The sequence below is a fragment of the Schistocerca cancellata genome, chromosome 8 (assembly GCF_023864275.1).
Source record: "Schistocerca cancellata isolate TAMUIC-IGC-003103 chromosome 8, iqSchCanc2.1, whole genome shotgun sequence".
Taxonomy (NCBI): domain Eukaryota; kingdom Metazoa; phylum Arthropoda; class Insecta; order Orthoptera; family Acrididae; genus Schistocerca; species Schistocerca cancellata.
The window spans coordinates 341,768,768-341,795,075 of NC_064633.1; the positions used below are offsets into that span (position 1 = coordinate 341,768,768).

The window sequence follows — 26,308 nt, forward strand, 5'->3', positions numbered from 1 at the left end:
AATAAAGTTAAGCAAAGAAAAGTCATCATCAGCAATGCACAGGAATTTTTAGACTGTGCCAAATGATCTGTTTCTGGAATAAACTTCCTTCTTCTGACAAAAGATCATATTGATGAAAACAGAGACCTTCTGGATGGACACTGGAAAGCTTTTAAAAAAATAAAAGATATTCGCAACAAGCATTACTTCAACGGTTACAATACCTGTAACCTGGTATGTGGTAGAACTTTCCTAAAATCAGATTTAGAGAAAGTGGAGGTTTTTCCACTTGGAATCATATCCTGATGTCCTGTTGACACCCAATTCCCAAGAAGTTACAGGTTCAGATCCAGCTGTGGAACAAATCATGCCAGGAACATTTATTTTAGTTGAGTTACAAACTGCAAGAAAGAAATCCACTACACACAGATATGCTGCAATTGCACAGAGAAGTGTAGAAGACAGTGGGTAAATACAGATTATGTGTATGTGATCTGTTGGGGACTCAGCAAAGGTATTCAAAGCTGACAAGCAGGGTGAGAGGTCAAGTGTATATTTTTTCGAAGTGGTACATTCTTCAAGTGAAATAATTAAGTACTCAGAACTGTAAACTAATACTATACCAAAATTTATATTATTTATAGGCAACAAAAATGTTCTACAAAGTTATTAAAACTTAAAGTGCCCTCTAGATATATGTTACCTACTTATTCATAGCTAACTGACATAAAAAAGCAAATTCAAATTGTACTTCACGAGTCTCACCCATGACAATTCCTTGTCCCACCCGTGACAGTCTTTGATTGCAATTATTGTAAGTATTACTAATCTAATATTTATTGATATTATGTCATGTAGAGAATTGTTTTATTAATGTGAATTCAATGTTTTCAAAAGAAAATAAGTGCATAAATCACAGATTTCTTCTAAAATGTTGGTGGTTATTCATGGCTACGTCTATTAGCTGTCCCACCCGTGACAAAGTTTTAAAGATGAATAACAGCTCAATTTGTAAACTTCTGACATTCAGATTTAAAGGGAGGTAAAACAATTATTTGTATCGCAACCAGTCAATCTTTACTTTATTTCTATTTATATTTTATGTTACATCAGCACCTGACGGTTGAAAAACGTAGTGCAACTGTCCCACCCGTGACAATGGAATCCCCCACAAGGCAAATTTATCTTTAAATTCCTTGTCGCCTTGTAGGATGGCAATCACAGTTACTTTTTACGCAAATGTATTTCAATAAGGACCCTTCATCTGATCACCATCTCGTAAAATGTTAGTTCATTTTCATGGTAAAACATTGGCAGGATGTTGATGGTTTTCCTGATTAATATAGAAAATCTTGATGACGGAACTAGATTCACTGTCACATCAGATGAAAGTTGGCTGTTGCCTGTTAATAAGCTCCAAGCTGGGTATCAGTTGAAAAACGCAAGACAGACAAGAGAATTTCGAGTGTTTAAACAGAGACGTTTATTAAACAACTTCTTCGGCAGATTTTGATACATTCAGTTAACAAGTATTGTTAAGCAGTACACATTAACAGCTCAGAGCAGCCCAAACCATACACCGAGCTTTTCAATTGATTTGATACACTATACACTATCGATTGTCATTATAATTTTAAGGCGTATCCTAATGTCAAGGATGATGGAAAGATATATCATTTTAGCTTCACATTAAGAATATCTATGGACGTTTCCGAAAACTTGTCAAAATAATTATAGAAATCTATGTTTTTCAGTGATACGTAGAAGGTACAATTAATGTACTGGGAACAAGCGTCATATATCTATAAATATCAGCCCATCTTTTTTTCTTGACGTGACGAATCATTCGTATCCTGCTTTTGCCTTCACAGTGCGCATGCGTAGTTTGCATAGTATTATGGTAACTGTTCATTGAGGAATGGTGGGTGGTGTTTTATTAAAGTTGTTTGATTATGCCAGTTATTAACTTTTTTTTTACAAAATGTGAAAATTTTACAATCGTTTAAGTGACATTTGTTTGAGTTTTCCGCCTGTAGAAATATGATAATTGGCAAATTTGAAGCTTCATTTGGTTCTTTGCTGTCGAATAAAGGCACTGGTGGTTTTTATGGAACGAAGAAAAGTGTTGTATTCTGCGTTAAATCGCGTTAACAGTCACTCCACTGGAACAACGGAGCTACACATTCTTATTGCTTGGAATCAAACCGTAAAGTGAGACTGCTGTTGCAAACAACCAAGTTAGGAAGTGGATGTGTCATAAAAAATTGTCTCGTGTTCCTATATTGACATGTGTTGTTCTGAAAGTGCCGAAGGCGTTTTCCTGTGGAGTGCATCAATTAATTGCTTGGAAACTGTTCATATTAATCAGTCATGGCGTTAAACAGAGTTATTATGGATGCTTTGGAGGTTAGAGTGTGGTGTTTTCTGTCTGTTTACTTTCATCAGCTCTGAATGTTAAAAGGAGCGATGAGAAAACAGTAGCAGGTGTTGCTGATGTTTTCGACTCTTGTCAAATCGCCTGCAAACATGTTTCCACAAGAAATCAAATGTGCTGCCCATTATGTGCCTCAACCGTTGAAGAGAAGACCAACATAGGCCACAAGAATGTCAGGAAATGTGGAAAACAATCGCTATATAGTACAAGTGTTCGTGGGTGCTCTTTCACAACATTATGAATCACTGTCTGTGGAAGCTGGAAAGCAGACTACATCTGAAGAAATAGTGTCATGTATTGTCGAGCGATTGTCGCTAAATGATAGTAATGGAAATCACTATGAACTTGCCGAGGTGGTTGGTGATTCTTTTGGCCAGGAATGCAAGGAAAGAAGACTTGGACCGAATGAGAAACCTGTTGCTGTTATGCTGTTGTGGCCCAGGGTGCTTGACTCTCATCAACAGTATTACAGGTAAGCTTATATAACCTTTTGCATTTGGAGAGGGTGATTGCAGCATACTGTCATATATTCTAGATATATTGGTAGTAGATACTGTACTGCAGCTGTAATATTTATTTGAGATCTTTGATGAATTAGTTTAGATAGACCACTGTTTATATTTCATTGTAGGCTATGTAACAGTATCATATTAAATTTACTTGCTAGAGAGAATATTTGTGATTCTGATTGTTGGTGCAGAGATTGAATAGTACTTACATTTTTATCTTTTAACCTAATTACTGTTTTATTTCTTCAGTATTAGGTAAAAGTTGTAATGTTGCTATGTTTGACTATCATTGTGTTAGGCCTGCGTCTGCTTATTTGTCAACAGAAAAACTGACAGCACTGACATGAATGGTTGTACACACAAAAACAAAAATAAATCATGTATGATGAATGGAGCAAGAAAAACTAGTATTGTTCTTCTGTCTTTTGTTGCTGAACAAACAGACAGTTTTGATTTGCAGTTGGAACTTGCATTTTTGTAAAAGATCTCATCTTTGTTTAGTTTGTGTCAGTGTAGCCCATTGACTTCTTTGTTGTAGTGATGCTGATCGTAAGCGTGGTCTGACATCTAGTTCATGTTGGAAGAAAAAAGTGCGATTACGTTTTCATAATTCTGTGTGGACTTGATGATCAGTGATGTCAACTAGTAGTAAATAAAAAAAAGCAGTTTCTTGCAGTTTAAATGTATCATTCCAGAAAGTATAGTTGAGTCACTGTAAGTCGTTTCCTGGCAGTTGCAGTGAGGTGGGTGTGGCACCTTTGTTGGCCTACATCAGCCAATAGTGTAATGCAATTTTGTAAACTATGGCAGTGGCTCAGTGTTATCACAGCTCTGTAGATAGCTACTGCTTACTGCTTCTGCCTGGAGCCATTAGCTTTTCACAGGTGAAAACTGGCAACAGCTCTATGAACTGTCGGGGTTTTCTTACACCGTCTCGATGTTACTTAATAATATAATTGTTGGTTTTGTTCTGCTCATAAAATTCTGTATTAAGGCTAGCTTACGACTGAGTAAAAATAGTATATTGAAAGTTAAAGGAGTGATGACTAGGCTGTACTTTATTCTCGAATGTGTGCAAATTATTGTGTTGCGTTTCATATTGGTGCATGTTTTGGGAGAGGAAGTTTTTGATAGAGCTAGTATGAGATAGTGGTAATACTACATGTTACTCCACTCAGGCCAATTATATTGTGATAGATAAACTTAAGTAATTACCTAATCAGTAGTAAATACAATTGATTCTTGTAGCAAGCATAGCTAATATCGTACATAATGTCTTGCCCTACTTCTAGAGTCTATATTGGTAGCCTTTTCTTGGTTTTCATTTCCATAGAGTAGTAGCATCTTTCAATTAGGAAACAATGTAACTTGTTTTTTTAAAATATTTATCTTCATATTCATTGTGTTGCATACTTTTATTGTGCTGTGAATTTTCATGGCTATATATAGAGGAGTCTGAGCACACAGTTTTAAGTGATGTGAGGCGAGCATAAAGTTTTCTTTATATCTTGTGTTGGATGAGAGTTCAAAATTTTTTTAAGTAGATCAGCTGTGCTGCGTCTTTGTGAGTATCATTCTTGGCCAGGTAGACGTAGTTACACATCAGTCTACCAGAGTGATATGTAATACTACATATTACTCCACTCAGGCAAATTATATTGTGATAGCTAAACTTAAGTAATTACCTAATCAGTAGTAAATACAAGTGATTCTTGTAGTAAGCATAGTTAATATTGTACATAACATCTTGCCCCACTTCTAGAGGCTATATTGGTAGCCTTTTCTTGGTTTTCATTTCATATGTCTTTATCTTATTTTAGTTCTCATATTAATAGCTCTTAAGCACTTATACTGAGAGTGTGGTCATATATGAGTCTCACCGATTTTCACCCTAAACTAAATTTATCATTTTCCCTTGATTATTTTGTTTTGTTGGTACATAACTTTTTGTACTCTTTCTTATCCGTGGTGCAAATGCAAAGACATCAGCATTACTCAACAAAGTTATAAGGGGCTGTCAAATGAAAATGAGACAGATTGAAAAAATATTAGGCTGTTTATTGTTTTCAAAGTAATTGTCATAACTGTTAATATGTTTATTCCATTGTGAGACAAGACGGTTAATGCCTTCCTGGGAAAATGTTTGCGGTTCCCTGCAGAGCCCTGAGCATACCCAGATATGCATCATTCCATAAGAAGCAAATCATTGCCCATGAATGTAAGAAGCAAGTCATTGGCCCTAAATGTCTCACTTCAGGGCTCCAAAAAATATCAAAATATCCAGGTTGTCACTTTGATAATATTGAGGTCCACCATCAGGTCCAGATGCCCAGGTATGTTGATGGGCAGCATCATTCTGTTGCAGGATAGTGTATGCTCACATATTGCCTAGCTTATTTTGACTACACTGCAGAAGTTTTGCTGGGAAGCTCTTACACGTCCTCCGAACAGTCCCGATCTCTCCCCATGATGCAATTCTTGGTCATAAGTTTGATTCGGATGAAGAGTTTCACATCTAGGTGCAATTATGGTTCTTTAGGCTATAGCAAACATTCCTCCATGAAGGCGTTGAACATTTTGCTTCACAGTGGGACAAAAGTATTAACAGTTATGATGATGAGTACTTAAAAAAACAGTTTACTAACATTTATTTGTGTGTCACATTTTCATTTGACAGCTCCTGATATATTTGCGTATCATTTATTGATGTATTTATTTTCTTTTGGATGTATAACCTGCTGTACACCATTCTGTATTGGTATCATTTACCTTAAACTCATAATAGCATTTTTCATACTCTACATACATATATTTTACAATAATTTGCATGTCCCTTGGTCACCATAACCACACAGATAAAGTTACATTTTGAGCACCCAGTAACCTTTGATGGTCATCATACAAAATTAAGACACTTTTTCATTCTTAACGATTACTACCTTTAGTATAAATAACATGTTATTAGAACCCGGGTAGGTTTCTCTAATCTACAACTTTGGAGTAAGCCTCAGAAGTATTGTGCCCTATGCTTACATGTACAACTGTAGAACTGCTGAGAACACCTCTTTCCCCATACGGACTTAAGGCACCAAATTCTACACTTTTCACAGTGATGATATCCCTGTATACATTTCATTTTTCCTCAGGTGTAGATTCTGCTTTGATGCATCTAGCCTGTTCCATATTATATGTATAAGGACACATCATCCTGCTTATAACATCTCATTTATTCTGAGACCAGTTAACTCCTCCAGTATTATAAATACATATGACATTGCCTAGTTTACTTGATTTCTAGTTTATAAATATTCCTCTACATTACCTTAGCCAGTAGCTATTATCATTGATGTCTTATCATAGTTAGTTTTTATTGACCTTTATTGCTCATTAGAAACACATTAAGTTATTCCAAACCAATGCCTACTTATGCTGTTAAGGATTCCATTGGTTACTCATTGGAATATGTTATTCAGAAACTGTGTCAACTTAAGCTGCTTTGAATGCTGAGAACACCTCTTTCACTAACTTGGATGACGTCAAACACATGCCTTATCTTTCGCTTGTGAATGTAATTTTCCTAACATCTGAATACTATATTGTGCAAGATACGGGGTGTTTCAGTGTGTTTGTGACAACTATCTAAGGGTAATGGACCACATAGGGAACAACTTTTGTTAGACACAACTGAGATATCTGCTTTTTTCTATATTAGTTTTGTGTTTCGCTTTTATTTTTTCCTAGATAGAAACGTGATCATTAAATGTTCCTTTACCTCACAGACCGAAGCCCAGGTCCTTAAAAGCACTGAATGTTATAACAGGGGTGGGACAAATGTATCTGCTTCAGTTTTGTCAAACTATCGTGTGATTCATGAGTGCACAATTTTGCTACCATTGTGTTTGCAAATATTGTATGTATTGCACCGTTATGGAATTAGTGTAGCTACAAGGGCTTTTTGGACCTGCCAGGTTAGCTGAGAGCGCTAATGCACTGCTTCCTGTAAGGGTAGGCGCACCGGCCCCGGATTGAATCCGCCCAGTGGATTAACGATGAGGGCTGGTGTGCCGGCCAGCCTGGATGTGTTTTTTTTTTTTTCTTTCGGTTTTTCACATCCTGCTAGGTGAATACCGGTCTGGTCCCTATGTCCCACCTCAGTTACACGACTCGCAGACATTTGAAAAAACATTCGCACTATTTCATGGCTTACACTAGACACAGATAGCTGGGGTACACTAATTCTAGCCGAGGGGGGGGGGGTACGGGGTGGCGACAGGAAGGGCATCCGGCCACCCTCTGCAACTACCATCGCCAACTCCATAGTAACAGGGTCGACCTCGCATTGAAATGGCACAAAGGCCCAACGAAAATGATGACAAGGGCTTTGGGACCAGCCTTATTTACATCTGCGTCACTTCGGTAAATTTTGGGATGGTTCCTTTGAAAATGATAAGGCAGATTTCCTTTCCCATGCTGAACTTGTTCTCCATCGCAAATACCTTATCTTTGATGAGACATAAAAGCATAATCTGCCTTCATGTACCTAGTCTGTGTGCTGAGATTGGCGAGCAGTGACTGAACAGCTGATGCCACTCAACACTCATCAGTTCTATAAGATAAATTACTATTTACACTACTAACACCTGCATATCATACTGTAGCTCAACCAATAACGGAATGAGTCTTTATTAATCATGTTTGAGTAATGATACTCTGTGGATTCCTTGCAAAGAGAGATTTGGGTTTGACTGGTTTTGTCATTTTTTGCCAAGATTGGAGCAGCTTCTAAAAATGGCCTATAATTATATTCGGTTCCTCAAAATTGTAAGAAAGGATGCATTCGGATGTTGCTATACATCGATTGTTCAAAGCAAGAGGAGGGCCTCAGGGTTTTCAGAGTACATGTTTTCAGGGTACATGTTCTCAGTGAGTTCATTGTATGCAGTGTAATACTGCACATGATTCTGAAGACAGTGGAACAGGTGAAATGCCCTCATAGCAATAAATGTATCATCGATTCAGATTCCTTTAAAATGTTAAAAGCAGTACAAAAGATTTAAGCAGCAGCATAAATAGTGCAAAATATACAGGCCTCTCTCATCTCCTATAGTGACACGGCCAACATGTATCATTTTGCTAGGTACCTGGCACATATGAGTCCAGAGAAAGTAAGAAGCTGACAGCAGCTGAGGTAGCCAGTACAGAACACAATAAGACACAATACACCATTAGCTTGGAAGCTACAGTTTTCTTGTTGATTTCAAAAGCTATGGAAATGGGAAAAGAGGAATGAACTGTGGCCAGTGAAATAATTGATTCACCTTTGGTGTAGGTAACACAGGATGATGTCACCCTCATCCACCTCTGATTCCCTCTTCCCTGTTTGATGTGCAAAAAATGATTGGGAAGAATGATTGTCAGTGAGCCTCTGTAATTAGCTCTAATTTCCAGAATTTTGTCATTGTGATCATTTCACGAAATGTATGTGGAAAGAAGTAATATGTTGTCTGACTCTTTGTGGAAAGTACCCTCCCGAAATTTCAATTCTTTTAGTGTCTGCCACTGGAGTTTATTGAGCATCTCTATAAAACTCTTGTGCCAATTAAACTATCCCATGATGAAACGCACCACTCTTTGTTGGATCATAGGTCTTCTATCAATCCTACCTGGCAAGGGTTGCAGACTGATGAACAGTACTTGAGAATCGTTCACGTAAGTACCTTGTAAGCCTCTTCTTTAGTGAACGAATCACATTTCCTTAAGATTCTTCCTAAGAATCTGTTTTGAGTCTGCTTTTCCTACTATTCATTTAATGTGCTCATTTCACTTAAGGTCACTCTGGATAGATACTCTCAGATATTTTATGGTGATTACTGTGTCCAGCAACTAGTTGTCAATAGTACATTGTACAGCAATGGATTTCTTTTGTATATGTGAAATATGTTAATTTATTTATGTACAGAGTCAACTGCCAGTTCTTGAAATCCTCTGTAGGCCCTTCTGCAAATTGTTACTGTCTTCTGGTGTTGCTATGTTCGTGTAGACGACTGCATCATCTGCAAACAACCTTAAAGAGCTACCCGTGCTTTATATTCAATCATTTATATACGTTCTAAACAGTAATGACACCCCCATCATTACATTTTCATCTGTCAATTTTATCCCATTAATAGTGACTTGTTGAGTCCTGTCTTAAGGAAGTCTTGAATTCAGTTGCAAATCTGTTCCAGTACTTGGTAAGCCTTCTTTTTTTTTCTCCCACTCCACTAAATGGCAGTGCAGGACAGTATCAAATGCTTTCCCCCAAAGACAAGGAACACAGCAACAACCTGAGTACTAATGCCTAGAGTGCTGTGGATCTCGTGGAGGAACAGAGCGAGCTGAGTTGTTTTTCGAGTGATTTTCGTTCTCCATAATTCTGCAACGGATTGGTGTCAGCAATGTAGAGCAATAATTATGTGCTCCTCTCCTAAGACCCTTTGAGAAAACAGAAATAACTGGCACTTCCTTCAGGTGCTACATATCCTTCATTGCTCCAATAACCTATCATAAACTGCTCCCTACTAGCAGGGGGCCGGTCCTTTCACATAATCTCTGCAGAATCTTAACAGGTATTTAATCTGCTCATGATAACTTTCAGCTACAAAGCAGTTGTAGCTGTTTTTCTGCTCTGAGATCAATTACCTCAATATTTGCCATTTCAAAGTTCATACGATGGCTGAAAGGATGAACTGTGTTAAGATCTTTTGCTATGAAGTAGTTTCGGAAGACTGAATTCAGTATTTCAGCCTTTCTTCTGTTATTTTCCATTTTGGTGCCATTATCTACACCTAAATCTACATCTACATAAACACTCTGCAAGCCACTGTACGGTGCATGATGGGGTATCCTGTACCACTACAAGTCATTTGCTTTCCTGTTCCGCTCTCAAATGGAGTGAGGGAAAAGTGACTTCTCTGTGGATCCCTATGAGCGCTAATTTCTCTTATCTTTGTGGGCCTTATGTGCAATGTATGTTGGAGCCAGTAGAATTATTTGTCAGTCAGCTTCAGATACTGGTTCTCTAAATTTTCTCAATGGTGTTTCTCGAAAAGAATGCCGCCTCCCCTTCCCCCCAGGGATTGCCATTTGAGTTTCCAAAACACCTCCGTAACACATACGTGTTGTTCAAGCCTACCGGTAACAAATCCAGCAGCCCGCCTCCGATGTCTTCCTTCAATTCGACCTCCCAACACTCTAGCAGTACTCAAGAATAGGTCGCACCAGCATCCTGTATGCGCTTTCCTGTACAGGTGAACCACTTTTTCCCAAAATTCTCCCAATAAACTGAAGTCAACCGTTGCCTTCCCTACCCCAGTTCTCACATGTTCATTCCATTTCATATCAGTTTTCAAAGTTATGTCCAGGTATTTAAATGACTTGACTATGTCAAACAGGACACCAGTAATACTGTATCTGAACCTTAAAGATTTCTTTTTCCCGCTCATCCACATTAATGTACATTTTTCCACCATTCATTACACCAGCTGGAAATTTTCTCTAATCCTTTATCTTCCTACAGTCACTCAACTTCGACATCATACTGTACACCGCTGCATCATCAGCAAACAATAGCAGATTGCTGCCCACCCTGTCTGCCACATCGTTTATGTATACAAAGAACAACGGGGGTCCTATTACACTTTCCTGGGGCACTCCTGGCGATATCTTTGTCAATGGTGAATTTTCGCCGTTGAGGACAACATATTGGGTTCTATTACTTAAAAAGTCTTTGAGCCACTCACATATCTGTGAACCCGTATTCTCGTGCCTTAGTTGACAACCTGCAATAGGACATTGTGTCAAATGCTGTCTGGAAATCTAGAAATATGGAATCTGCCAGTTGCTCTTCATCCATAGTTGACAGTGTATCATGTAAGAAAAGGGCAAGCTGAGTGTCACATGAGGGATACTTTCTGAAACCTCACTGATTTGTGAGCATAAGCTTCTCAGTCTCAGAAAAGTTTAATATATTCAAACTGAGAATATGTTCAGTGATTCTGGAGCAAACCGAAGTTATGGATATTGATCTGTAATTTTGTGGGTCTGTTCTTTACCCTTCTTATATACTGGAGTCACCTGCACTTTTTTCCAGTCACTTGGGACTTTGTGCTGGGCGAGAGATTTGTGATAAATGCAGGTTAGGTTAGCAGCCGTTACCATAGAGTACTCTTTGTAAAACCGAGTCAGGATTCCATCTGGACCTGGTGATTTATTTGCTTTCGAATCTTTCAGTTGTTTCTCTGTGATGGGGATGCTTATTACTGTCATCCATACAGGAATCTGCCTGATGGTCAAATGATAGTATGTGTGCACTAATCTCTTGTGTGAATGATTTCTTGAGCATGAAATTGAAATCTTTGGCTTTTATTTTGCTGACTTGAACTGCCACACCAGACTGATTAACAAGGAAGTGATGGAAGCCGTAGACCCACTTAGTGTTTTCTTGGGATCTCAGCCAGCTCTTTTGACAAGGTGTGATGGTGCTAGTTGTTGAATGCTTCATGCATTTCACCTTTTATCCACTTACTAGGCACATACCTCTCCTGACCATAGTTTACAATCTGCTTAAACTTTGCCCATTATTCCTCCACATGTGTCTTACTGGTACCAAGTGATGTCAGTTCACTGTTTAAGTGAGATGCTAACAGCTGCTTATCTGCTCTGTGTAGCAGAAACACTCTCCTAGCCTTGTTGACTGATTTATTACCTTTTGTAATCAAAGTTTCTGAAGAAGAGAAATTTGTTAACATTGAGTATGGATTTAAGTGTCAGGAAGTCGTTTCTGAAAATATTTGTGTGGAGTGTAGTCATGTATGGAAGTGAAACAATGGATGATAAACAGTTTAGACAAGAAGAGAATAGAAGCATTTGAAATGTGGTGCTACAAAAGAATACTGAAGATTAGATGGGTAGATGGTGTAACTAATGAGGAGGTACTGAACAGAATTGGAGAGAAGAGAAATTTGTGGTACAACTTGACTATAAGAAGGGATCGGTTGGTAGGACACATTCTAAGGCATCAAGGGATCACCAATTTAGTACTGGAGAGAAGTGGGGGAAAGGGGGGGGGGGTAAAAATCATAGAGGGAGACCAAGAGATGAATGCATTAAGCAGATTCAGAAGGATGTAGATTGCAGTAGGTACTCGGAGGTGAAGAGGCTTGCACAGGATAGAATAGCATGGAGAGCTGCATCAGACTAGTTTTTGGACTGAAAGACCACAACAACAGTTGGTATAATGACATCATGATCACTAATTCTTATTAACCTTGTCGATAAAGTTGGCCTAAGATCTAAGATATTTCCATTGCTTGGACTGCCGAGCTAGCTGCTCAAGACAGTTTTCAGAAAAGTTATTCAAAAAGTGTTTCACATGACTGTATGTGTGCACCCATCACAATGAATCCATAGACATCCCAGTCTATACTCGGTAGGTTGAAGTTGTCTCCAACTAGTATTGCATGATCTGGGTTTTATGTGCTACTGGTTGTAGACTTCCTTTGAATGACTCTAGAACTGTTGCACCAGAATCAGGTGGCCGGTAAAATCAGCCAACAATTAACTTGCTTTCACCTACACCTGTTATACATGATCAGATAATGTCACTGTCAACCACATTCAGCTTCAACCACAATGGAGACAGTATTTTTATTAACTGAAATGAACACTCCCTCTCTTATGATCTCTAATCTGTTGTTATGACTCACTAAATGTCTCAGAACTTTCCACCTCAGCTTTCAGCCAACTCTCAGTCCGATAATTTGAGTATGATTAATTTCCTGGAGGGCAGTAAATCTGAGAACTTTATTAAGAAAACTTTGGCAAGTTACTGATGAATTTTGACAGCTACTACGTCTCTATTCTGAACGCTGTTTGACTTTCCTTGCTGTTTATCAACTGACGAGTGTTCATCAGAGTGCATCAAACTACTGTCTAGCCATAAAACTGTCGAATGCCCTCCACAAGTACTCTGATACCCGAGTAACTACTTTCTTTGTATAGTGCACACCTGACCTATCAAGGAGAGTACTACAAATCCCCACACAATAACACAGGTCTAGAAATCTGCAGCCAAGACCGTCACAGAGTCAACAAAGCCTTTGGTTGAGACCCTCCACTCAGCTCCAAACCAAAGGTCACCCATCAACTCTGGGAACAATGCTGCAAATTCTGAGCTCTGCGCGCACCCTACGTGCGAGACCAGAAGTCTTCACCACCTCCGCCAGCTGCCTGTATGAACCGAGGATGGCCTCAGAACCCATGTGATAGCCGTTGTCAGTGCCAATGTGAACCACAACTTGCAGGCAACTGCACCATGCAAGCTTGTTGGCTGCAGGCAAGGTCACCTACACATCTCGGATGAGCAGCCCCTCCCCACCCCCTCTCCCCTCCCAATACACTGAGTACTAATTGGCTTGCTTTCCAGCCCTGAACACTATCTGCTGAAGGGGCTCCATAATGCTCCTAACTTTGGAGCACCAGATAACTGGTAAACCCCTCCCACCTGCTGAAGGAGTGCCCACTTGTCCACTCACAGGGTGAATGGGTGAGGCCAGTCGGCCAGTATCCACATTCCCCTCTGCCTCTAGTGACGCAAATGCGTCACCACCACCACTCATCCTGATGTGAGAGCAGATCCAACACTGGGTGCACTAGGAGGTGCTACGAAAGCAGAACCCATGAGCAAAACAAGCCACATCTGAGGAGTCCTAAGCGACGTGCCAGATTCTATGCCACCGCTACACCCCGAGGTAGCAGCCTGAAAATGACAGACCATAGCCAAAAGTGCACTTAGCTGTTCATGAAGCGCCAGCTCCTCCTGCATCCGCACACAGCAGGCACATGTCCTAACCATCCTAACAAGATGAACTGAATAGTAAACTGTAAGAGTAGGCAAACTCCTAGAAATGCAACTTTCCGCTCTCCTTATGTGTCGCCAATGGATGCCGATATTTTAATGAGAGATGTAGCTGGCTGTTCAGTGAGTAACTATTGCACTATAGAATGAATAAATTTACACATACAAAAACATGGATTTAAACCTCTTAAAACAGAAAATTATGCACAAAATTTGATAAATATACTATGAGGAAAACAGAGAGAAAGATAAACACTAAACTTTTTCTTCTGTAGACTTATATCAGCCAAGATCTGGTGTCTGACAGTCACTGACTGACTGAATAGATGACTTTGAACTGCTTACCAATGTTATGCAACACCAAAACTTCTTACTGTTTTTAGTAACATATTCATTTGCACTTTGTTCAGCTTTTGTTTACCAGATAGGTTTTGACTTCTCTCAGATCTGTGATAAAGCTTTCTTTGTTTAAGTAGCAGTTTTCTAAGACTGCTACTAAACCACGGTGGGTCATTCACATCCCTTAAGACCTCCCCTCGGAACGTATTTAAGGCATTTTGAATCATGCTTTTGAATTTTTGCCGTTTGTGCTCTAAACCTTCTTTCCTAGCACTGAACATTTGATGTTATGTAGATACTCTGCAATTTGTGTCCCGTCACTCGTGCTAAGCAAAAATTAAAATATTTTCCTAACTTTCGTAACATTCCTTATAATAGCTGAAGTGACAGATGTTACCATAGCGTATGATCATTTATATCTTCCTAAACAATTTCTGATTTGAGAAGCTTGTGTCTGTTTGTTGCTAGGAGGTCTAAGTCGTTATCTTCATGAGTTGGTTCTCTGATTACTTGCTAAAAGTTAATTTTCAGACAATACATCCAGAAAAATGTCACCAGTTTGGCTAGCATGACTCTTGCAATCTATACCTGGCATCTTGAAGCACCTCCTATTACAAAGGTATGATCAGGAAACATAATCAAGGAATTCTGCAGATTCTCTCTGAAGTACTCTATCGCAACAGCTGGCCTGCAGACGGGTGGCCCATAAAAATCCAGTTACCAATTTTGACCCACTTTTTATGCTTAGCTTACCCAGATTAATTCACATTTGGAATCCGTGACAACATCGCTACATGTTATTGAATTCTTTACTGCAATAAATGCGCTGCCATTATTGTCAACTAAGCTATCATTATGATAAATATTCGAATCTGAATTTACGATTTCATTGCTATTCACTTCTGGTTTCAATCAACTTTATGCTCCTAATACAATCTGGGCATTATAACCTTCAGTAAGCACTACTAATTCTGGGACCTTAAAATGGATGCTCCTGCTGTTTACTAATACCATATGGCTGATGTATCTTTGATTTCAGCAGACAGTTCATCTCTGATCCCAAGGGAAGTTCCTCTAACCTTAAAAACCCCCATGTGCAGACCTCACATAATCCGCTATCCTAGCATCCACCTCCTGTGAGTAGGGCATGCCTGGTCTATTAAGGGGAACCGTACAACTCTCCCCCGATACTGGAGATCGTTTGCATCTGGATGGCCTCTTTCCTGACCTGCCCCTGTTCGCCGAGGGGCTCCATTACTTGCCTAACATACAAGATCCCAACGGCTAGCATCACTGTCCTCTGCAACTGTTCGGACTGGGTTGGAAAATGACCCATTGGCCAAACATGAGAGGTGTCACACACTGGCTCAGAAGTGTCATCAACTCAGGTAGTATCTCATACCTGTTTTTAAGCTGTAAGGAGTCAGCCTTGCTGCCAGTTCTCTGTTTTGACTTCTGCCCAGAGACACTCGAACCCACCTTTATCCACCACCCATTCTCAAGTGAAGACAGGCTGGTAAGATGTTGCATATCGGAAGTCAAGTGACAACTGGGTTGCCAGGGCACCAACAGTTTCCCAGGTCTTGTCCCAATGTCACTGTAGCTTTGAGAGCAATATGCAGAAGCCTGTTGACCATGGCTAGCATAACTTCCAGCTTTTTAAGGACAATGGCCAATTTCCCTTGTGTCTGAAAACAAGTAGTGCAGTGCTTATGCATATCATACTGTTTAAAAATTTGTATGAGATCTCAAAAAATACAAACAAAGCCATCTGAACTCACTGAGGTAGAACAAGAAAACTCCCCCTCCCTCCCCCCCCCCTGCCCCAACCCCTCCCCCCCAAACCACTCCAAACCAGGAAATTACCCAACTGTGGCACTACTGAAGTTGGGATATGTGCAAGATATAAATGAGAAGATGAGAAGAAGAAACAGGCACTAAAATATGCTCCATAGAATTCTCACTATAGCCTAAGATTGAAAGAAATGTACTGAGGGAGGGGGGGGGGGGGGGCGGCAACAGCTTAGAGTAAGTTAGTGGCAACAACTTAGAGTAAGTTAGTAAACACTAGTCAAGACACTAAAATGCACAGGCACAATTCACTTCCTCACAGAACTGTGTTTGGAAATGGAAACTAACTAAATTAAATTACTGCGTATCAGACAAACTGCTACAGCTATATGCACACTTCTCGTCTCCTCAACAGCTGCTACAGATGATTCGGAGTGTGCTAAAGATTTGGCTGTGGTGTTCCTAAACAACTGTAATGTTGCCACCCCCTGGAGTTGGCAGGGTGGCTTTGGTACAGGAAGTTTTGGTGGGGTTGCTAGCCGGAGGTAGCCCCAATAAACATGGCTATTAAAATACACACTTTACTTTACTCAGATATGTGCACTTGTCATACACAGAGCAATGAGAACGCCTGTTTCAGCATGTGTGCCAGCAAGGTGACAGCTAGTGCCCAGCAGGCTGGTGCACTCAAGATTGCTGACGCCAGTACCCGGTGCACTCAAGATTGCTGACGCCAGTACCCAGTATGTGTCACACGACCCAGTTAGCTCTGTTGCGTCACACGCTTGTTGTATTAGTGGTGCTCAAAGGTAGCCTGAGTTCTTGCAATAGCGTTCTGATGGATGGATGTATCCTGCGAGAGACAGTGTGAAGCGTGGCAGCACCTGCATCAGTGGTGGCAGAAGGCAGCTGCCTGCCTGGGCAGGAGTCCAACTCACTGATTGAGTGGGCCCGGGATAGCTCTGCTACACCCAAGGCACCAAGTGTGGAAGGTGGACTGAATACATGATGCAGCTACAGTCTGTCACTGTAGATCCAAACTGGTGACTATTGCCAGTGGCTTCGTGTCTATGAATGGCTGCAAATGATCTCAAAGTAGCTGAACGTAACCGTCCCCAGTCAACGGCCAGTTCAGTTGGACCAGATGATCCAGTCCACTTCAAGTAAACACAGTCCACACCATTAGAGCGCCACAACTTGCACAGTGCCTCATTGACAACTTTGGTCCTTGGTATCATGGAATCTGTGCCGCACTTGAACACTGCCAACAGCCCTTACCAACTGAAATTGTGACTTATCTGACCAGTCCACAGTTTTCCAGTCATCTAGGGTCCAACCAAAATGGTCATGAGCCCAGCAGAGGCACTGTAGGCGAAGGCAATGTCATGCTGTTAGCAAACACACTTGGATCAGTTGTCTGCTGCCATAGCCTGTTAACACCAAATTTCACAACATTGTCTTAATGGGTACATTCGTCATTCTTCCTTCGGGGGTTCCTTAAAGAGAGGGTGTACCACAGAAACCCCAAAAATGCAGTGCAACTTAGGGCCAACACTGTGGAGTTGAGCTGCGCCATTCCAGAATATGTTCCATAATGTGACCTTATAAATTCATCCACTTGACAGCGTGACATTGTTTATCAAATCCTGTTTTATCATCGGTTCTGCCATCTTGTCTAGTCATTCAACTCTTGATCCTATCATGCACGTGCAAGTATTTCCCAGCTGCATCTCACACTGGAAAAGCTGCTTACACCAAGAGCAGAGACAAGCCAGAACTTTGCCAGTTCTGTGATAGTCTCAGCTTCAGAAATTTTGACATGAACTGTAGGTGTGCTATGCATATAGAGGGTGGTACACGATAAATCACCTGATTTGTTTCATGAATAACACATTTGTTGTTGACAATATTTGTAATTTATTGATGTAGAAATAAAGAATACAGCTTTGAAATTCAACCTAATGAATCACATGTTCAATATGACTGCTGTTTTGGTTTACAACTTTTTCAAGTCGCACGCGTGCATTTGTGATGACTCTCCGACATAAATCTTCTGGAATGGTGCGGCTCAACTCCACAGTGTTGGCCCTAAGTTGCACTGCATTTTTGGGGTTTCTGTGGTACACCCTCTCTTTAAGGAACCCCCAAAGGAAGAAGTCACATGGGTTAATATCTGGGCTGTGGGGAGGTCACATTCCTCCTCCTACATAACGTCCTGGAAATCTGTTTACAATACCCTAAAGCCGCCGGCACACGGACCATGCTGTCGGACGTTAACGTTGAGCGTGCCAAGTTCAACGTGCTGCTGAACTCTCAGGAACGATGCGACTTGTGCATACGGTACGTGGTCCCCAACATTGTATACCCAATCGCAATGCACTGCAGCGGCAGTTGAGGGATGTTTCTAGTTCATAAATCACATTGTTTACCCAACGGGCGCGCATAAAATTCCCACGTTAGCTCTATTAAAACGCACATTTCCTCCATTGTCCACGAAAAGGAATGTACCATGTCCAATAAATAAGGACATAGACTTATAAAAGTTCCATTACAAAGAGTACGGTACAAATTTGGAATACTTCTCTGAATAAGATAAACATTATTTCATCATTCCCACATTTTAGTAAAACCCCAAGACCAGTCTTACTTGATCACTGTTCCTACCCAGTAGCAGAATGTTTGCAACATGTGAATTACGAAGCGTAAAAGAAAAAGGAGCAAAATATCTTTATACAAGTAGCACAAGCTGTCCTGTAGATTAAGCCAATCGAACAGTCACCCCTCAAAAAAAGGTGAACATATATTTACATAACATCAAATATTATAGCATATACTTATATTAAACTAATAATGAAATATCAGAACCTAATAAAAACGCGAATGTTAGCGAAAAAAATTGGTAGTGTTAAAATGGGAACCACCGCCCCATCAAAGAACTCCCTACGGGACAGTGACAGCTACTCGTTATGTTAAACCACCAACACATGCTATCTGTCTAATAGTATTATGTTAGCCGTTGCTGAAAACGTTAATTGTAGATAATTAATGTTACTAACTGAAATTTAATTATAACAAATTGTACCAAGAACAGTGCGTTTTGGTTGGATCTTCATCGTGTCGCTGCCTTAAAATAGCCTACTCTCTTAATACACAAGTTACAATAATTCTTTTGCCACGAATATGATGTTTCTCATTATTTTATTGGAACGAATCACACAGTTGACAATGGGTTTTCCAGTGATTCTCAGTTTGCTGGTGCTCAGAAATGGTATATATACGTATAGGCTTGAAACGAATGCCAATATGGCGCCTCACAACTCTGTACTGAAGGGAGACAGCGTGCGTGTGACGTAGGCGGCATTGTGCCATCTCATTGGTCAATGCTCAGACGCACGCTCAGAATATCTGACATGCCAGATATTGCACTGCACGTTCGGAAATATTCCCGAACGTGCTATTCCACGCTATGACGTCAGAAACTTGGCACTCTCAACGCTCAACGTTCAGATTCACTGTCCATGTGCCGACGGCTTAAGACCCAGTCTTTTGTGTAGGAAATCAAGTACATCGTTGGCAGTATGGGGGTGTGCTCCATCCTGCATGAACCATTGTGTCTGCAATGGAAGACATGAAGCCATGAGTTGAGGAAAGAAATGGTTTTGCAGCATGTGCAAACAGCATTCACTGGTTGCTGTAGTATCGAAGAAGAATAGCCGATGATTCCATGGCTTGACATCACGACCCATACCCACACTTCACACTTTCCCCCCATAGGTGTTTTTCCTGTGGATTATTCGCAGAGGTTCGCGTTCCCAGAATCAAATGTTCTGTTTGTTCACAACACCATTCACGTAAAACTAAGCTTCGTCAGAAAACCATGTGTTGTGTAGCACTGCCTTTTGGTCTTGCTCGATTGCCAAACAGGCAAACTGCAGTCTACGCTGCTTGTCTCTCGCAGTAACCTTATATACTACAGTCATTCCCAACTCGGTACTGGCTCTTCTAGTTGATTTACTCAGACTACAAGTCAAAGCCACTCGAACTGCTTTAATGTTTTGCGGCAAACGTACGGTATGTGCATGTGGCTGCTGACACTCCAAAACAGATCCAGTACCTTTGAATTTTAGATGTAATCTGCATATTGTCTGTGGGCTGGGAGCCCACCGTGTGCCGAAATGAGCACGAAACCCTCTCTGTGTTAATGTAACGCTGTTCGTCACTGCGAACAGTAACACAATCTTCGTCTTTTGTGTGATGGCCAACCGTCCTTTGTCCGCCAAACTGAAATGGCGGACTCACAATGAAAGCAATGAACTTGCAACGACATCTGGCATAATTTCCATAAGCTGCATGAAGTTGGGCGCACAATTTGAAAGCTATTGCCCCAATAGTAGACTTGTAGGGTCAGAATTCAATCAGGTGACTTACCATGTGCCACCCTGTTTCAGGCATACACGGTACACCGAAAGTTGTTGTTATGGGGATTTGCTAGTGCAATTCCAGGGCTATCAGCTCCTAAACAAGGAACAAAATTTAATTGCTTTGAAACTCGTTGGGAATGTTAAGAGTTTAGTACATATCTGCTTACATATTCTCAATGAAAACCTAGATTCACCTCTCTCTAAGAAATCGGTGACGTTCTTATAATCCTATGTACCAGACACCCAGTGGAACCTGAGATACAACTTAAACAAGATACATAATGGATGATTAGGTTAAATGTCAAATGAGGAGGAATCTTTAATAACAGTATGATTATTTGATTAGTAAGTAATAATCGTGTCTTCTTGACATTGTATGTGGAACTGCTCTGCAATTCACTTTTGTAGTATTTTTTTGTTTGGTTTGTTTGTGTATGTTTGTGTGTGGAAGGGCAGGGGAGGGGGGAAGGCGCATTTGTGTTTAGTCATTTTTAACAGGTTTGTGTGGCTCAAGAAAAGAATAATGAAATTAGTGAATAACACTAGAACTGTCCTCAAGCCAACTAAGAATGGAATGGGATAACAACATAAAATGAAAATGTGTGCTGGAGCTGTGTTTTGCTTTGGTGTTCACACATGTATTTTGAGGTGGATATTCTAAAGTTTTGGTTACTGGTGAGTTTAAACTGTTTTGTTAATATTTTATTGCAACCTAGAACCCCATCAAAACAGAGTCTGGCAGAGAGACATTTACCAAAAAGTGATGTATATAGGTGAGCAAGTTGCACACACTTGTGTTTCTATTGAAATATGTACTGACAGAATGTTACATTTCATGAACAGAATTATCGTTAGGTATGGTTACTGGTAATGTAAATTACATATCAGAAAGGAAGTGGCTCTTGCAGGGAAACTGAGATACACAATCCTTTCGGGTGTTCAGAATACAACTCTATTGGATGTTATGGGTCCGGGAGAAATATACAAATCTTACCAAATTAACAGCTAGGCAAAGCAAAAGGAAAATTTTTCACTTGCATTTGCTGTAATATTTCATGAGATATGATGTCTCAGAGAAGTAATCTGTCAATTGTCAGCATTAGATTTGTAGTAAGAAGTGAATGGCTGCCCTAGGAGTTCAGCTTTTTATGATAAAGATATGTACATTTTCTGCAGTTTGAGGGCAGGACTGTTAAGGTTAACCAAATTTTATTAAGTTGTCAGGTGCCATACTTGTTTCTTACTGTTATTGCATAATTTTTTGCAATCATTGATGTTTTATAATTATATTGGAGCAGTACCATTTGTTGAATGTGAAATTTCATTGTTTCAGGTTCTACCTTAGGGAAAAAGAACGAGTCAATGATGCATTATGGACTGACACTTTCACGATGGATCCACAACTTATTCGGGACTATTTCTACAGATTTCTGTATCAGCCAAAGGACCGGGAATATCCTGATCTGTGCCAGTTACCAGATTTAAATGAACAAACACTCTTAGATAACCTGAAGGCAAGGTTCAATGGAGGGCATATATATACTTATGTAGGGTCCATACTTATTGCACTCAATCCCTTTAAGGTAATTCAAATTGAGTATTTTTCTATCATCCATCAAAAATTTGAATAATCATAGGTTGTTGTTGTTGGGTTTTTTTATTTTTATTTTTTAGCGTGTGTGTGTGTGTGTGGGGGGGGGGGGGGGGAGAAAAGTCAGTGTTTGTTCTTTTTCCTCCCCATCAATATAATGAAAACAGACGCTCCTATTCCAGAGCTGTGAGCAATCTCAGCTTTCACTGTGACATGTGTTCATTCTCATGGATCAGTCTCGTGAGTACTCAACAATTGCCGTACTATCTAAGAGAAACATTTGTCGGTTGAGAGAGCTGCAAGAAATATTTTAATGAAACCAAATTTCTTGGTCAAAACAGCAAAAGTACAATTTTGTTAGAAGTCAGCTGTTAATTCGAAAGTGAGATCGTTCCTGATAAATTCTCAAAAAAATCTTTAAAAAAAATGTTGGGTCTATGTAAAATGAGTTAATGGAACAAAATCTGCTTTCCAGATGCTTCCTTCAGTTGTCATTTGGGGGGAGGGGGGGATACATAAATAATTGAACAAGGAATTGAAAATCAGTCTACGCCACTAGACAGACGGAAGGCCACCATATGTGATTATGTACCTGTCATATTCTGTATCAAATATGAACAATTGACTGTTTTCAAACTGTTTCTTGTAGATCTCTGGAATACTAAAAAACGGTAAGTGATTGTAAGAAGGTGCAGGTGCTAATCCAGAAGAAGGATGCAGAACACGCGTGCACAACTGTACGCTTACCGCACTCCATCAATATGTTGTTAAGGGGTACATTGTACTCATATATGGTAATGATGTTTCTGGATACTGAACAACTTAACTGCAGGAAACAACATATTTTCAGCAAGCACCAATTGTGTCTAAGATTGAACTCCCCATGTATACTCCATACAACACTTTCTGAAACCATCCAGGTGAGCTGATAACAACTTCCCTAAGCGCTTATTCTGGTACCATTGTAAGGGAGTGGAAAATTTGATTGTGAGGTAGGGCTGGAATTCAATAATAGGAAAAGGAAGAGAGAGAAAAATAGTAGGAGAATATGGACTGTTAGAAAGGAATGAAATAGGAAGCCACCTGATGGTATTTACCACAGAACATAATTTAATTATTGCTAACACTTGGTTTAAGTATCATGAAAGAAGGTTGCGTACATGGAAGAGATCTGGAGACACCAGAAGTTTTCACGTTGACAATATGACTGTAAGACAGATTTTGGAACCAGATTTTAAACTGTAAGACATTTCCATAGGCAGATGAGGCCTCTGAACATAATTAATTCACTTGAATTACATATTGAAAGTGAAGAAATTCCAAAAAGATATGAACTTTAACGAGTTGAAACCTGGATAAGTTGAGAGAACCAGAAGTTGTTAAGAGTTTCAAAGGGAGCATTAGGTAGTGATTGTCTGGTACAGAGGAAAGTAACACAGTAGAAGATGAAATGTGCAGCTTTGAAAGACAAAATTGTGAATGCAGGAGAGGATCAGGTAAATAAAAAGACAAGGCGTAGGAGAAATCGTAGGATATCACAGCAGGTATCAAATTTAATTGATGAACAAAAAATGCAGCAAACGAAGCAGGCAAAAGGGAATACAACCATGTAAACAATGAGACTTCAGAATGTACAAAATGGCCAAGCTTCAATGGCTGGAGAATAAATGAAAGTGTATAGAACCATGCACATCTAGGAGAAGATAGATACTGCCTTCAGAAAATTAAAGGCATCTTTATAGGAAAGAGAAGCAGCTGTATGAACATAAAGAGCTCAGATTGAAATTTAATACTAAGCCAGAAACTGAAGCTAAAAGATAGAAGGGAGGAAAAGGAACATAAAGAAAATATTACAGAAAGGAAAGAGGAAGTAGATGACAATGAAATGGGAGATGTGGTACTGTGAGAAGAATTTGACAAAGTACTGAAACACCTGAGTGGAAACAAGGCCTGTGGAATAGATGACATTCCCTCAGAACTACTGATATCCTTAGGAGAGTCGGCCATGACAAAATTATTCCACATGGTGTGCAAGATGTATGAGGTGGGCAGAATATCCTCAAACTTCAAGAACAATGTAATAGTTCCAGTACAAAGAAAGCAGATGCTGATTGTTGTGAACATTACTTAACCATCAATCTTATAAGTCATGGTAGTAAAATATTGACCCAAATTATCTACAGAAGAATGGAAAAAGAGGTTGAAGTCTACTTGCAGATACCCCATGTGGTGTCTGGGGGCTAGAATAGATCTGTGACCCTTCCTTGCCTGTTGTAAGAGGCGACTTATAGGAGTCTTTTTATTTGGCTATGTTTTTACCTTGGTATGTTGACTATACTTTGGACTTCTGAAGGTTTTTGATCTTCCTGCTTCTGCCTCCCTCCCCCCCCCCCCTTCACCCCTCACACACCCATCACACCTTTTTTGGCTTTTTAAATTCTTGTCCCCATTTTGGGTTTGACCTCCAGCCTCCAAATTTTACTGCGGTGCATTAACTCTCCGCTGTGCACTGTTATCATTTGCACCTACCAAACAAGTGGATATACCTTTGCACCCGAAATCCAGCATGGTAGCCAGTCCATCATGGTGGATTTGTCATGTACACTCTCGGTGGTAGCCCCCTGACAACATAGGGATTGCACTGTTGATGCCTGAGCTGTAACCTCCCCATGTCAGCCAAGGAGTAGGTGTCTGTCAGTTTTGATGTACCCAGACTCCGGGCAACAGCTACTGTGCTAGGTGGCCTTTACCTTGGCGGGGTGGCACCCATGGGGACAGCCTCTGATCAGAGTGAGTGGCATTGGGGCGGATGGTTTGCAGTGAAATGGATCAAACGTAATGGTGGCTGTGGCAACACATCTGTTTCAACAATCAGGAACAGTGATTTTAATGCAGAGGCTTGCAGTCTTATGGCATTTCCATTTTTGGCCATGCCTCAAGACGAGAGCCAGGTGAGTAGAAATGGGAGTGAACAGTTTGCTGAGTTCTTGATTTATTCCTGAACGGATAGCTGATCTTTCATTACAATGAAGCCACTTTTTTTTTGTTGAAAATATTGAAGACCGGTTTGGGGAGGTTGGAGCAATAGAAAATATGAGAAATGGATCTTTACTGATCAAAACAACATATGCCAACCAATCATGGGCACTGCAGGCCTGCATAAAAATAGAAAATGAACCCGTCACCAGTTCAGTAGAATTCACAATGTTATCTCCCATCAGGACCTAACTCTACAAACTGATGAAGAGCTGTGTACTAATCTGGCATGGTGCAGTTTTGTCCACAGCATCCAGAAGGGACCCAAGGATAATAGAGTGGACACTGGAGCTTTCATCCTGGTCTTTGACGGCAGTATTTTGCCTGAGAGGGTTAAGGTCATGGTTTATAGGTTTGCCTTACTATTCTCTTCTGATGAGATGTTTTAGGTGCCGGAGGTTCAGGCACATGTCCTCCCACTGTTCTAAAGAGGATGTCTGTCAGGCATGTGGGTTGGCATCCCATGGGGGTGGCCCTTGTGACCAAACCCCTCAATGTGTCAACTGTCCGGAACCACACCCTCCTTGTTCACTGCAGTGTTCAGTGTTTAAGAGGGAGAAAAAAAATCAAGAGTATAAAACACTTGACTGCCCACCTTATCAAGATGCAAAGAAAAAGTTTGAGTGATTTCATCTGACTGATGTGGTCTCCAATTTTGCGATTGTTGTCCCACAGTCCAAACCTCACTTGATGAAAAGGTCTTGCATGGCACCTCCTGATCATGCTCATATTCTGGGGTCTGCCCCACAGTTGGGGAGGGAGTGCAGCTCCCATGCCCCCTGCACCTGTAGCACAGGTGTTTCCCACACCATTGGTGCAGCCAGGGATGCCCAGTCATCCTCTGGCGGCGATAGGGATGAGGACACATGTCGAGCTGCTCGCCTCTCAAGACAAGGACAAGCAGCCATAGGCTGCGAGCAGAAGAAAGGATGGTCCTCTTCGCTCCTGGAAGATAAAATGAGGAAAATCTTCACAGAAATTGAAGTCTCACAAGGATAAGAAGGAAGATAAACTACTTTCTGAGACTTCAGGTGTTCCTCTCTCCATCCCTGCAAAGGTTGAGCCTATGCACCTTATTTTCCACTTTCTGAGACCTGGTTCCAATGCTCCTTCAATGGAACTCTAATGGCTACTATTGACATCTTGTCAAACTCCGTCATTTACTGGATACTTGTTCCATAATTGGCATAGCAGTACTGGAAATGCAGTTTACAGCAATACATCCCCCTGCTCTGAAAAATTACAAACACTGCTGGACCAATTGCATTAATGTTGAGAGAGTGTCCAGTGGGGTTTGTACTCTCATGCGCT

At 40.4% G+C, this 26,308-nt stretch overlaps 1 protein-coding gene across 1 annotated transcript in view; it reads left to right on the forward strand.

Annotated features, from left to right (window-relative positions):
* The first annotated feature begins 1,901 nt into the window (after positions 1-1,901).
* LOC126094510 (unconventional myosin-IXa-like) overlaps positions 1,902-26,308 on the forward strand; it is a 303,759-nt gene continuing 279,352 nt past the window's right edge. The window contains 2 exon segments of the mRNA XM_049908919.1: positions 1,902-2,885; positions 21,704-21,953. Coding sequence (XP_049764876.1) covers positions 2,584-2,885; positions 21,704-21,953 — 552 coding nt within the window. The 5' untranslated portion in view covers positions 1,902-2,583.